The sequence below is a fragment of the Aythya ferina genome (genome assembly GCF_964211825.1).
Source record: "Aythya ferina genome assembly, chromosome: 1".
NCBI lineage: Eukaryota > Metazoa > Chordata > Aves > Anseriformes > Anatidae > Aythya > Aythya ferina.
In genome coordinates, this window is record NC_140296.1 from 69,839,024 (window position 1) to 69,854,388 (window position 15,365).

Genomic DNA, 15,365 nt, shown 5'->3' on the forward strand with positions numbered 1-15,365 from the left:
ATCAAGAGAAGAAAAAAGCTCAGAAGTAGGGAAATGTTTCTTGAGCTCTTCCACCTCTCGGAGCCTACGAATAATAGCAGCAGAAGTTGGAGGTGAAGCAGGAGCATGGAGAATTGAAACAGAGCAGATTGCAGAAGAATGAGAAGATGAGCCATAAAGTCCCATCCCTGAGGCCCTGAAACCCGTTATTGTGGGTCATGTGAAGCAAATCCCTGAAATTCAGCTCCTGAACAACCTCTGTAAACATGATAGCTCTGCACTGGCAGAGCTACTTCAGGCCAAGTTTGTGGCAGCCCTTCTGGTGGGCTCCACTCCCCATGCAGAAAGCTAGGTGAATTTTCAGGATGTGTCTGATAAAGGTTGTCCTCACAGAAGGCTTGTGTGGGTCCTGTTGATACAAAAAGGGTTTTGCATACACACTGCCAATGAAATGCGCTATTTATTTTACCATGTTTTCTCCAGCAGATTTAATTTATTTCTTCCTGCATTATACATTAAAATGGAAAACAAACAAACAAACAAACAAACAAACAAAACAAAAGAAAAAAAAAAAGGGTTTATGGTTCAAAATGGCTTCACTGGAAAGTGTTAGGCTCTCCCAACACCTTCAGTTCCTTTCCATAGCATATCTGAGAGTTTGTTACAAATTTTTTGAAAGTAGAATGTAAGTTGCACTTGTGATTCAAAAACAAATACTGAGGTAACATTTTAAGCCTTACAGGTCTCTCCTGGAGTTGCCATGATTCCTGGCTTTTTATAATGTCTGTACAGTGCAATCTGGGAAATAAACAGCATACATCATGCAGCAATTGCTGTAGGAGTATTTATTTCCACCAAGATAAAATCTAGCCATGAGCACAGCCTGTTCCCTTTCAAATTATCAAAAGCCAATTCCGAAGGCTTTCCACCCAAACAGATGACAATTCTCTCCTTCTTGTGGTCTGTTTATCCAGGGTAAGATATCACAAATCAGGGAAGTTGAAGGTGGGCTGTGCACCTTGTAATTACTCTTGGTATTTTGAAATCAGGTGTGTGAATCTTCTGGTTCAGGAAAAAGAAACCACTCTTTCCTTATTTCAGGGAGCATTTCTTCTTTCTTTTATTTGTCACACAACTCAAGAGGAGACTGAATCAGTCAGACAGCCCTTTGCAGGGTAATCTTTGGCAATTCAGTTGTTGATTAAACTTATACCTTTCAGCAGTGAGCTTGGCTGGAAAAAAAATATTCTTTCGTTGAAAATGGACTTCTTCAAGTGCACCATATTGCAGACTAAACAAGCAGATATCATGAATGTTTCTTCAATTTCTGGGACATTTCTTATAAAACAAAGTATCTCAAAACCTTATTTTTGTACTTTTAGTCTGAGTGTGGCAAGGGCATGTAGAAATAACATTTCTGGGAGTCTTTAGTGTGTGCTGTGGCTGAATATAAGAAGAGGAAAACTCCCGCCCTTCAAAGATTTTCCTCTACTGAGAGGGTGGTGTAATGTGTTGGGAGGACAAGAGAGCCATGTTGTTGAATGAGAAAGAAACGAATTTCTGATGAAGACAAGGACTCAGTGAGGGGTTCAGAGAACTGAGGCTGAAAATGACCTTGAATCATAAACCAGGGCTACAGCTGTGAAGGATCTGACCAGGCTGATGTAAATAAGTAGAAATGACAGACAAAAGTTACAGGCAGTTGCTGTCATAGGAGACTGAATTTAGACTGCTTTGTCTTCTGCTTCTAAAGGGCAAACTACAAAGTTTCTTCTGTTTAAGCTGTGAAGTTTTCTCTCATTTCTCTCCTGCTTCCCTGAACAAACCTGTCTGTAATTTTCTGTAATATTATTTATATTGTTGAATTTTAAGGACACTACTTTTTTTTTTTTTCTTTTTTTTTTCTTTTTTTTTTTTTTGGCATACTTCATACAGAATGGTTTGTAATGAAATGTAAAAGGGAACTTATTTATTTCCAGAACAGTTAAAGACTTACAATCAGGATCACCCACTTTTGTGCAGTCAACCTTTTTTTTTTTTTTTTTGTAATTAAAGGTGATTTTATCCTTTACACAGTTTATTGGGCTAATTTCAAGTTTATGGGAGCAGCATCTGCAGTGGTTTGAATTATTACATAAGGGATGCGGACGGCACAGAATGGTCATAATCTACACTGGACTCTAATTATTTAGGTATTTTTAGTTGATTGTGTACTAGCCTCATAGAAATCCCAGTAACAGCTTTAATCAGGTAGTCTTACTCCATCAACAAAATAAACAGTCTCAACAATTAAAAAAAAAATTGTGGAAGAATTGGAGAAAATACTCTGAAAAGATCAGGAAAATAGCAATAGCTGTGAAGCCTAGAGGTGTCATATAATGTGGGCAAATAGTGTCTTGTGGTGGTGCTATTTTGTCTGATAGGCAACAGTAAGAATCTGGAAAGCATCATGCAGGAAATTCTTGCATGTCTTCCAAGAACAGGACTCTTGATGTTGTCATTGCTGTTATTGTTGTTGTAAGGAATTGTGAAAACACAGAAAATGAGAAGGCTGCAGCAGAAGCAACAAAGGCATACCATACTATTATCTATAGTCATTCAAATAGATCACCCAACTGTGACAGTCAATTAAATAGTATTTTCCAGGATTAACCCACAGCTAAAATGATATATCATGATTGGAGAAAAGCTTCCTGTATTGCCAACACATGTTAACTCCTCTTTTGACTGAGAAAACAATTGAAGACCTGGTTGTAAACAGTGTATTTTTCTCTGTGACTACAGATGCCTCAAGACACAGCACTTTCAAGGTGTTTCCAATCATTAGTCATTATGCACAGTTGGAGGGCAGATAATTCACTGCTGGCTTGATTTTTAAGGCACTAATGAAACCATACTAAGAATATTTAAAAATATGAAAAATATGCTAAAATCAAGTAGAATGAACCCAATGAGTCATTATTTGCAGGTGATGTTATGTTGGTGTTACCTCTTGGTTATGTCCTTCTGCCCATAAATCAATAGAAAGAAATAAAAATTGTCTCTAGCTTACTGTTCTGTTCATAACCATAAACCAAGCAAGCAAGCAAACAAACAAACAAATAAACAAAAAAAAAAACAACTCTAATTAAATCATCATTTGATTTGGGGAAAAAAAATAAAAAAAGTCAGTCACTTTTTCTCATTATCTGAAGACATTTTTCTCAGCAAAAGTTTCAGATCTAAAGGAGTGCTTATAAAATTTGAATGGAAATAAATGTTCTCCATGAGACAATTACTTGCTGCAGTATAGGTGCAAGGCCCATAATATGTTTTCCTGGATTTGGGTGTTACTTCTGGAAGTTAAGTGAGTGTTGTCAAACACCAATTCTAAAGTTTTCTTTATAAAGATAATTTGTTGGAGGTGCTAGAGTTTCTCAGTGACAAAATGTTACTTACATTGCTTTCAGATTGTACTAAATATTTCTAAATAAGTCTTAAAAGTAGAACTGACTTTTTACATCATGACAAGTATAAGATAATGCAGTCACCTAAGGTTAAACTGAAAAAAAAAGAAAAAGAAAAAGAAAAAGAATTGATTACAGTTTCTTTGGTCATAAGCTAGTCATCATGGGAGAAAATAAAAATAAAAATTAAAAAAAACAAAACAAAACATATTTTACTCAGCTATGCATTAGCTGCTAGATATGAAACTTTGTATTTTGATATGATCTAAGAAAATTAATGGATTTAATTTTACTGAAAATTGTTAGACTTTCCAGAAGCAAAAAAATTATTGAAAATATAAAATTTCTTTAAAAAGGTCTGATGATGTGAATGTAGAAATTCAACTGAGTATTCGTGTGTATCAGTAGGCTTCTTTTGGGAAACATTCTCATGTTTTAGTTTCACCTACTTGCTCTTTCAATTTCTTAAATTCATTTCATTTACCATGTTGTGAACACAACACAGAGGGAAAAAATGTTTCCCTTATGTAATCAGATTTGGGAAGATTGTAAAACCCTGCTGCAAACAGATTCCATTTTGATTCCATTTTGATGAACTTTACAAGCATAAGAAATTTAAATTATAAATGTAACACGCTCTGTGAAATTATTTTTAAAAGCCAAACATAATGACATCTAATAAAGTTGATAAAGTATTTTTCTATCAATGCCTTCAAGTTTATAATTGAATTTGGTATCAGATAACTTTTATATTATTTCAGAAATATGTGCTATACTGAAGAAAACAATATTTCCCTAGAATTTCCCTTCCTGTTAACAAGTAGACCTATTTTTCCCCATATAGTTGTCCCTTATGTCTTCTCAACAACAAGATCTTTTCAGAAGTGTGTCTGCGGTGAAGCATAGCTACAATTAACATATCCAGATACAGTGTATACATGGTATAAGCAAAAAAAAATAATAAAAAAAAATCTTAAATTGGTACTGGTAGCATGGCAAGACAGATGCTTGTAGAACAAGGAAACATTTTTGAGAATGCTGTTTCACCTTTCTGCAGTTGAGAAGCCCTTTTGAAAATGTATTATTATTATCAATTTCTTCCAGTGTTCATTGTAATAATCAGTGGTTGCTGCCAAAGATTAAACAGGAAAAGAAAGAAGCAGAAGGGTATTAGCAACACTTCTGGTGTGGTGGCAGACAAGCACATAAAGACCATTATTAGAGCTGTAGGATGTTGCTTCATCTGAAGCATCCTTCCACTGAAACCCAGACTTGCCTGAACATTCTTAAAAGCAACCATCACCTTTCCTAAAGGTTTTTCTTTGAATATAGGCATTCATCTAAATGGCAGCTATTAGCTAGCAAAGGAAGAGCATTCTTTTGTTGTATTCTATTGTATTGGCCTGTATGTGGGAACAACATAGAAACCTTTCTTCTGGCTAATTCTTGTTGGATGCTGTGTGTTGGAGATCACTGTACCAGCTTTGTGCAAAGCAGTGTATGCAAGCTTTTGACTTCACTAGGAACTGAGTATCTGTTTTCAGTGAAGATAAAGGTAATTTTGCTGAAGTGTGCCCAGCAACTAGCTCCATTAGAAGTGAAGAACTGAGTGCCAGTGTCTAGAAACTGACCTCGGTCTCTTCGTTGTAGAGTTAATACCACCCCATTATCTGCTTGGTTGAAAACTGAAGCAATTACAAAGAGTAATGTAAAGGATGTACTGATCCTAAAAAAGGTTTTAGGATCATCTGCTCCTAAAAAGGTTTAATGTAGAGAATATAAAACATGAAATTGAAATTCAGATATTAAATGGAAATGTGTGCTTTTTTGTACTGAGAAAAATTGTCTTATAGGGGCAAATTTTTGTACATTCTGAACTAAGCATTGTAAATATTTTAAATAAAAAATAGGGATAAAATGTCGACAAAATAAATGCATCTGATTTCAAGTTTTCATCAGCTTTCCTTTTTGAAGTATTATTTTGCTTTTTATGACCAAGGTTTGTAAGAAGAAAAGTGGTTTGTAACAAAATAAATGCCTAAATACCTCAGAAAATCTGTGAACCATTTAATCAGAGCCGAAACATTTTTATTAATGTGCAGAGCTACAGTATCCCATGGGAGAGATATTTTGATGAATGATCATTTCTGAGGTGTTTTAATTGCAATAATAAGTGAAGGAAAGGCAGAGTGGGAGTTGGACAGTGGTGTTAGCATGGTCCTGGTAATGTAATCTGTTTCTCGTCCAGAGTAGTCTGCTTGGCTAGAAACCACACTGATGCATCTATGCTGTTTCTGGTGCCCACTGTGCTCAGATCTAGCTGCAGTACCCTTCAAGACACAGTACTACATAGCTCAGGAGCTTTTTTCCTTTGGTATGGGAGAAATTCTAAATATTATAAATCCTAAAATCCTAAATATCATCACATATGTACAATCTACCAGAAGGGAATTATGACTAACCCTATATTTAGTAAACATTTGAGAACCAAAATAAAGCATTCATATAAAATAACCTCAAATATGAATATCATGCAAAATCTCGTCCTGTGAAAAGACAGAACTGTCATTAGCCAGCTGTATACAAATGGTCTTTGGTTCTATAAATACTGATTCTCACATGTGAACTAAAAAAAGCAACTCTACTCACTCAGCATTTGGAGAAACCTATAGACATGTCTGGCATATGCTTTTCTATAGAAGCAGAATATGCCAAACTAACTCTTGTCACTGGACTTTCAAGGATAAAATAATAGAGTTCATTGTAATAAAACAAGATCAGCTCTCTGGGTAGCAATAACAGTGTGTTGTGTACAATACATTGCAGCCTTTAAGTGTCTGAAGATGTGTAACTGTGATCATCAAGATGAAAGAAGAGTCTCTTCAGATTCAAATCTGTCCACTTCCCTAAGAAAATCAGGTTAATACAGTGAAAAACAGCAGTGAGATAGGCTACAAAGAAACATGGTCCTTAATTCATTTGGTGGCTTGGCTTTAATTCCTAAGGTGATCTATTATTTAATACTTGGATACATGCTAGCACCACTAGTATTGATCACCTATTGATCATTTGCCATTTAGAGATGAGAGGCCGAGAGCATGTTTTGGATTGGTATTACAGTATCAGTGAGTTAGGTTTACTGGTGTTACAGCATCAGCTCTAAAAGGATGGCCTGCTAAAAATTTAATAGTGCAGGAGAACCAGATGGCTCTTAACAAAAATGCTGTCCTCAGTTCAGACTACAAGCTCTTCTAACAATCTATAAATAAAACAATATAGAATACTGTTGGTATAATAGCGTTTCTTTTTACACACTCCCTTTTAAAAGAGAAATTTAGGAAGAGACAAAGAGAAAAAGAAATGCAATAAAAGCAAGTTCAGAGCAGTCAAAAGCAAAGACATACTAGAGAGCCTAAATTCTCCAGAGCCTAAATTCTCCTTTGTTTGGATATACCAAGAGTGCATGTACCAGGTGATTTAAGGAGCTTGCTTCCTCTGGTGTAGCTCAGCCCCTGCATTAGCCTGTGTTGTAGGGTACACACTTTGCGTCATATGAGCAAATGCCACCACTGTTGTGGATGCAACCCATACTGAAACACTGAGAGGGTCTTAATGTGATCAAATGTCTTCACAGGATTTGCAGATAAAGCAGTCTGGAAGGATGGTGAGGAAATGGGACTAATGCAAATGTGAGCTGTTCTGTCTTCAAATGACTGCAGGTCACAATGCAAAACTGGTTTTAACAGTTTCTTCCACGGAGTATTAAATGCATATATCAGTGTGTTGATGTATTCAGCTATATAGCTCTATCTTTATGTCTGTGTGTATTTTAATTTCTGCATTGTTATACCTACTATGACTGCTTACCTACAGTAACAAAAAATTAAAAGGGGAGTGAAAGAAAGAATGAGATTCATTTAAGCTATGATATTCATCTGTTCAGGGCAGAAAGTTAGTGACTGCACATCTCTTAGCATTTGAGGGTCTTTAAGGAAGCACAAACATGCCTTTTCAATTCTGCTGGAAGAGTAGTTAAACAGTTGGTAACAAACAGAATAATTAATTTATTGAATTTACACACACACACACACACACCACACAAACACACACACAAAAGGCATTGCAAAAGTCAGAGGAATTTATAATTCCCCAGTTTACCTGTGCTGTTCTTGTTCATTTTTCACACCTCTTTCATCATTCTGCCCGATGACAAAGTCTCTACAAATTGTATCTTGTAGCTATAAATTTTTAGAGAAAATGGAAAAGAATGAGCTAGTGCAGAAATTACTACAGCATAAGACAAAAGTAAGAGAGGTTGTTTTGCTTGTTTTCTAAAGGAAAAAAAAAAAAAAAACTCACAATAAATAAGAAAACACAGCTCCCTTAGCCTGAATGTGCCTTGCTACTTTACGTCCAGATAAACCTTTACTCTAGATTAAACAGTAATGAGAAGTGTGGAATTGATTTCAATTTGCATATCATGCTTTCATTGCAGGAATATCAAATTGATATATTTTTTGCCCAGACGTGGACAGACAGTCGTCTTCGCTTCAACAGCACCATGAAAATACTGACTCTGAACAGCAACATGGTTGGGTTGATCTGGATTCCAGACACGATATTTCGGAACTCCAAGACGGCAGAAGCTCACTGGATCACCACCCCCAACCAGCTCCTCCGGATATGGAATGATGGCAAGATCCTGTACACCCTCAGGTGAGCAGTCAGAGCACTGGGTGAAAGCTTCTCACACTATTAGCTCCAAAGTAATTTTCAGCATTCTTCCTGTTCTGCTCTGCTGTTTTCTTCCTGATGCTTACCTGACCTTTCTTGACAAAACAGTGAAATATTCAGGTGTAAGCACTGCAGTTTAGAAGCAAAGTCTTGTCTCTTAAAAATGAGACTCTAAGTATTGGAAACAGGTCTGTGTAAATTATAGAAGTAATTTTTTTCAGGGTTTGTAAAAAAATCAGGAGCATGCAGTCCATAAAATCTGCCAGAAACCTTTCTGATCAGAGTTAGATGCAGGACTGGATAAAATATTTCTAAATTCATGCTAATGCCAATACTTGATTCTTCAAATAAGTCACGGTGAAAGATAGTCTGTCACATCTCATCACAAGGGTGAATTGCTGGAGGAAAGGCTTTTAGAATTTTTCTAATCTTCGTGATACCATCGACTGTATGGTATTAGAAATACTGTATATATTTGCATGAAAAGAGCCTGTGGAAATCAAAATGTTTACTTACAGAAGAGATGAATTGTTCAGAAGGGAGTTCTGCCATGAGCCAGACTCCACAAGGCAAACTTTTTCAGACGCATCTTTCATGCTACGTTTTCTGCACTGATTGTGTTTAGCCTTCTCAGAGCAACAGCATATTCTGGTCATACCTGCAACTGCAGTTGGAGCCCAACTGCAATGGCCATGCAATGGCAAGTCTTTGTCAAATAGTGAAATTTATGTCAGTGAAATGTCAAATAATGAATTAAACAATTGAAAATGCTATTGACATTTTTAGTGCCCTTCTTAGGCTTGCTTCTCAGTGACAGAACTCTTGCTTATTTCAGTAGCCTTTAGCTAAAGACCTTGGTGATTAAATTGACAGCTGTAATCACCTATTGTGTTTTTGCTTGTTTGGTTTGTTTGTGTGTTTGTTTTGTAGTCTTATTTTAGTTTTCAGGAAAAGTTGCATATCTCCCTAATGATTGTTAGACTTACATACTTATGTAAAAAAACTATTTGACACATGGACTGCAAAATTTACCCAAACGATCTAAAAATGGATTACTATTTGACCAAGTTTGAACGGGCTGTGAAAGCTGTTCTGAATCCTTTTCTACACTCATGTCAGCCTCCTTTTTCTCATGGAAGAGGCTGTTAGAATGACCATTGCTCACAGATAACACTCTTTAATTCAGAAACAACTAATTTGTTTGACTTAGGTGACCACACAGAATCAGTATGGCATGGGAGTGATAATTATTGCATATCTAGCTTCTATGATGTGTTGATAAACATTCTGTATTCAGGAGAAAGTACAATTCTGTGCACAAGGTTCAGTCTCGCTCCTTGCCTCTCTCTCTTCTTGCCTGCCTACTCCTGCTGTAACACCCCAGATCCTCTTCTAACATCAACACAAAGTTCCTTATAAGTGACCTTCTCCAGGACACGGAGGTTTTCTCCATCCCATCCTAAATTAGATACGCAGACCTTAGCCAATTCATTTTGTTAGATTTTGAGTATTAAAAACAAAACAAAACCACCACCAACAACAAAAACCATGCCTCACACTTGCTACATAAATTCAGACGTGCAATTAATATAGCATCTGTTTCCTGAAAAACACTAGACAATAAACCAGAATTTAAGGTAATCTACTATTACTATAAATTCACTTTGTAATCTTTCATAATAAAATTTACCTGTTTATAATAGTTGTTTTTATATCAAGTCCATTCATAATGTCCTTTGGGCTAGGATATCACAAAAAAAAACTTTTCAAATGGAGCTGAAGACCTTTCTGCTGATTTGTGTTTGCAACATCTGTACAGCTGAGACTGGTATACAGAGTTTTTATACATTTTTAAGAGACATCCCAAAATGACTGAATGAATTATAAGTTCACACTATAATATAAATTAATGAAGAGACTATTCCTAATCTCATCAGATTCTTTATGATATTTTAATTTTGTGGAATTGCATAAAACCACATCAGCCAGTTTTCTGTTATTTTTTTAATGGATAGTTGTCTCTATCCCATGTTCTTTAATGATGAATTGATTGGTGTTTATCAAGAAAAACATATGCACAAATTTCTTGGGATCAGGAAAGTCTTAATGATGTTATTGAAATTATTTATGTTTTTTAAGTGATATTTGTTTTGGAGTAGGCCTAAATATCCAATGGACAATTTACAAATATCAAAGCTCTCTGGTATGACCACTTAAGGTTGCCCAGTTTCCTCCTCTAGCTGTTCATTCTGCTGGTGTTTAGTGACAGTCACTTGGTTTCTCTACAGGCTTACCATCAACGCTGAGTGCCAGCTGCAGCTACACAATTTCCCAATGGATGAACACTCATGTCCACTGATATTCTCTAGCTGTAAGTACTATTTTGACACTTTATTGTTGTACATGAGTGGCATGTAGAGGCATGAATTTATTTCTGATTTCTGTTAGGTTTCTCAAACATTCCACAACAGGTATAGGAAATTTAGGTTTGCTTATATATTCAGAGGATTTTTTTGTTTCCTCTCTAGCATTCCTGGTTGAGGGATTTATGCCATGAAGTTTTCCATAGAGTTATTCTTTTATTTTTGCTAGAACCGGCCTTTTTATTTGATCCTATAGTCACTTTCAGCACAAACAGATACTCATGCCATTCCTTGCTGTGTTAATCTATAATATCATATCACATGTAAATGAGAAAATAAATTGCAGTTTTCTTGTGAAGGTGCACAGTTTAGGGATAAACACAGTAATCTCTGAACGTGTGAGTCTATAGCAAGTAGCACAGTATAGCAAGTAGCACAGAGTAGCCTCTGTTCCATAATCTAAAGTAAATGGAGTAGATACTTAGAAACTTATTTCCATTTTATTTCTTATCTTGTCCAGTAATCCTAATGTTGTATTGTATGTACTGTTGGTTTGTTTTAAATCTATGTAGCAGATATCAACAAATGCATTATTGAAATGGATGGAAAACAAAAGTCAAGCAAATTTATCTTGAGATCTAATATTACTGTGAGAGAAAGTTCATTTCATACTGATTCATTTAAAAAAACTTGAGAACTGTCTGTTCATAGTTACAGCTGCACAGTCGTGTAATCCAAAGTTATACAACACAAATGTTTTACAAACAATTTTAAAAGAGTGTCTACTAAAGGTTTTTCCTTTGATAAACTACAGGTCTTAATATCTATGTTTTCCCAAAGTGAATAGGAAATGCATTGTATTGTCTTTCTACTTAGAAAATAGTATTTTTTTCACTATCTATTAAGAAGTGATAGAAAACTATTTTAATACCTTCATGACAGATATACTGCTGTGATGGAAGTGTATTGATTTCCCTTTATGAATATTATGCAAACAATGACACTAAATTAGAAACTGGCTCTGGGTTTCAGCTGATCCAGGTTTTCTTCTTTTTCCCCAGGAAAGTGTTTACAAAAAATCTGCCAATGTAAACATCTGAATTCCCCAAAACATATTAACACTATTTTGCTGGGTTTTATGATCTACATAGATAAGTGAGCCTGGGCAAAAATACACAGTTATGTGCTAAATTTGGATATGTGCAATAAATGTATATATAAGTGGACAGGAGGCAAGTACCTCCTGAATGAGCTTTCCTGCTAATGAATATTTGTCACTGAACTATATGCACCTCAGCTACACTTAGTTATTGCATAAAGCTGCCCTTGCCTTGTGGCAAACTACTGCTTTTTTGTTCCAGTACTGGCAAAGGAGTCCCAGTCCAGAGATACTAATTAAATGTATCACAGAAATTTGATAGGTCCTGCATTAGCAATATCCAAAGAAGAAGGTGAACACTAATAGATAAGGAAACCACTTCAAACCTCACCTTCACTAGTAGCTAGGCAGTACTGAATGCAACTAAGTTTTTCTGTATGTATTCCTTATAATTTCTTGTCAGATGGAATAACATGTGGAAGAATAATAAAATAACGTTTTATAGCTTTGTTATCCTCCTTGCTCATGTTGATTACAAGAGCCTATGTCTTTAGTTTCATACCAAGTTTTTTTCCTTTCCATGAACTCTTTTAGCACTACAATTGTCGTAGGACAATCTCCTGTGTGACTGGTTTGTTTTCTTAATCTGTTGTATTTTCAGTGTTATGCGCATTCATAGTGGTCCCAAGATACATGATACACAGTGGGACTTAGAAAGGGAATGACTGAGTGAATGCCTGAATGATTTATTACTGCCTGCTATGATAAGTTTCTGAGGAGACAAGATTATTACTGATTCCAAGACATATATCCTTGGATAAAATAGAAATGGTTGTAGAATGCACAGCGTAGCACCCCTTCCCTCTGAATCCCTTTTGTTTGTTCTCCTGCATGCAGACAAATCTTTGCAGCTTCCACTGTAAGCAAGCACAAAAAAGCACAAGTTCTGGAAAATACTCCCCGCATCTCTACACAAACACAAACAAGGTTGATATTTGTGGTGCCTTTTTTTTTTTTTTTGCCTTTTTTTTTTTCTTTTTTTTCTGGTTGGTTGTTTTTTACCATATATACATTTCCTTTGATAATTCAGAAATGTGAAACTAAACTAAAATTATTTCTAGAGGATTTTCCTCTAGTGCCAACAAACTTACACCCTAACCCTTTCATTGCTCTGGAGACAGCTAATATTCCTTGGGTGGGAATACTAAACCGTACTTGATCCACTTGCCAGAATAAGAAGAACAACAGTTTATAAAAAAGAGTCTGCTAAGCATGCTAACAGGGCTTACTAAAACCTATCTACCCCTTCCAAACATTATTTATGTTCCAAATTATATGTTTGGAACATATAATTTATCCTCCTCCAAAGTGATTTTTGAGTGCCTATTTTTTGGTTACATCTAAGGAACACCTCATAAAAACAATTTGGAGATGGACACTGACTGGGGACCATAACCACAGTAACAGCTGGCCTGAGCAGCTAGTCTTGTTCAAGAACCGTTCCTGGAGCAGTCTGATCAGTGTTGAGATGTGGCAGATCTTTCCCAGTCTGTGAGCCAGTCTGGTCAGAATAACCACATGTCACAGGCAGGTTTCCTTCATACAGAGATGCTGCAACACTGGTGTAAATGCCAATGAAATCTATCGATGTGTGTTTGCTTGTGAATGGGTAGAAAAAGTGAATACTGTGACTTGATCCCTATGTAGCAGGCATGTTAGATTTTGCTCTAGGTGATCACATATTCTTCACATGCTTTTAAAGTACTATCTACTGGTGCATAAAAATATTCTATAAGTGTGGTTCTTCATTTGGGTTAATTTATCTTTCTGAGCTGAGGGAGTCTGCTGTGATACTTGTGGTACTCAAGTATGCTGTTACTGCCTTGGTTATATATATTCTATGCTGGTTTGAACATTGTAGATTGTTCATCCTCATTTCAGGGTACTGCCAGAAAAGCTAGTTTATTAAGGTAGTTAGGATTTACATAAATATCAGTAAGGAAGAAGAGACATTCTGTCTAAAGGACAGTGTCAGAACAAGAATAAACAAATAAAACACAAGCAGAAAAATGCAGACTAGAAATGAGAAGTGCAATTTGTTGTGAAACGTGTGCCATAGGATACTCTGGATGTTAAAATTGACTAAGATCCAAAACTGTTTGGACAAATCATTGGAAGAGAAATGCATTGGTAGTTATTAAGCATAAAGAGATCACTCTGTACAGAGTGCTCAAGATTATCCTAGATTTGTGACACTCCTTCAGGAGACAATATGACAGCCACACCAAAAATGAAGCCTTACCAGATGCAGTAATGTTGAGCTGCAGTGCAAGATGACAGAATAAAAATTGTCACTCTGAGTTGATTAATGGGGTTTTGTTGCTTTATTTTTCTTGCTGCTGTTCTGATAAAAACCCAACAATACTGTTCATTTTAAAAAGCCCCTTAGATTTAGCTTATAGAACCGATGGTATTTTTGTAGCCAATTTTATCTTTTACCAAGTGAGAAGGTCTACAGAGTCCTGAGTGGACCATTATTGGAGGATTGATGCAAGGCAGGAAAGGGTGGGCATCTCTGGAATGCCATTCCTACTGCAAACACTAAAATATGCATATGAACGACCCAAATGTTTTCAGTTCGGTTGAAGATAGGGGCAAGCAAATTTGCCAGCTGTAGACGGTTAGTTTGCTCAGACAGGCCTTAAAGCATGTACTTTTAGCCTTCTAAAAAGTTCAAGTATTTTTTAAAAGTGACTTACAAAAGCATGTAAAGTACTGCAGCAAAAAGTATGGAAATGTGAAATGCATTTAAAAAGAATCCATCGAAATATAACACAGTGCTTGAAAAGGAAGATGCCCATTTTCTAAATATAAACATAGTTCAATCAAATGTTACCCCTTTGAACATGAAACCACTTATGGATATGCAATTTAGATGATCAGTACTTTGAGCCTCATATTAATTTTCCAGCAGAAGTAGCTGTCATCACCAATTTTAATATGTTTCTTTATTATTCCTTCTAGCCTAGAAAAGGAAATGCTGGTTTTGTGGAATGAGTTGTGCTTTATTTCATCTCATGTATCACCAGTAGAATCATTAAACAAAGTTTGAGGGCAGAATTTTATTCCTGATGAAGAACTGGCCAGAAGGAACACTGTTTAATGTTCACATCTCAAGGGGAGCAGCATTAAAGATGCTAGGAAGACTTTGCAATGCACAGAAAGAACTTTAATCCAAATCTGAACTTCCCATATGTGCTCTCTGTAGTGGGCTGAACCAGGTTATGGGGCATCAATGGAATTCTTGATTAAGGTTTTGTGATGAGCATATTTTAAGCTATTGCAGCTTTTTCCTCTTCTAGGAGGACTCAATACATTTCTCAATACATAACAGACATTGTGTTAAGTGTTTTTTAGATTTTTATGACCCTCCATCTCCTACTCAAGCCAAGATTCATAAAATTTTACAAGATATTTGAATCGGAATTTCTGATAATTTTCATTCTGCTAATTACTCCAATAAGATGTGCTATATACCTATGAAATTGGCCAAATTCATCCATTATATAAGTGCATTCATTGTAAAGTTATACTTTCTAAATCTAATTTCTGGTAGATTTATGTCAAACTAGTGCATATTGTATAAGGTATACCAGAGATATCTTTCTAAACATTTACAGTTCTATGGTTTTATCCCGATTCCAAATTTAAGCCCTACATTGTGATACAAGTGTATCAGAGTTA

General features: G+C 35.8%; 1 protein-coding gene across 2 annotated transcripts in view; it reads left to right on the forward strand.

Annotated features, from left to right (window-relative positions):
- GABRG3 (gamma-aminobutyric acid type A receptor subunit gamma3) overlaps positions 1–15,365 on the forward strand; it is a 342,220-nt gene that overhangs the window by 177,217 nt on the left and 149,638 nt on the right. For both annotated transcript variants that reach the window (XM_084538857.1, XM_084538858.1), the window contains 2 exons: positions 7,921–8,141; positions 10,448–10,530. In XM_084538857.1, the coding sequence (XP_084394983.1) occupies positions 7,921–8,141; positions 10,448–10,530 (304 nt within the window). The remainder of the gene's footprint in view (positions 1–7,920; positions 8,142–10,447; positions 10,531–15,365) is intronic.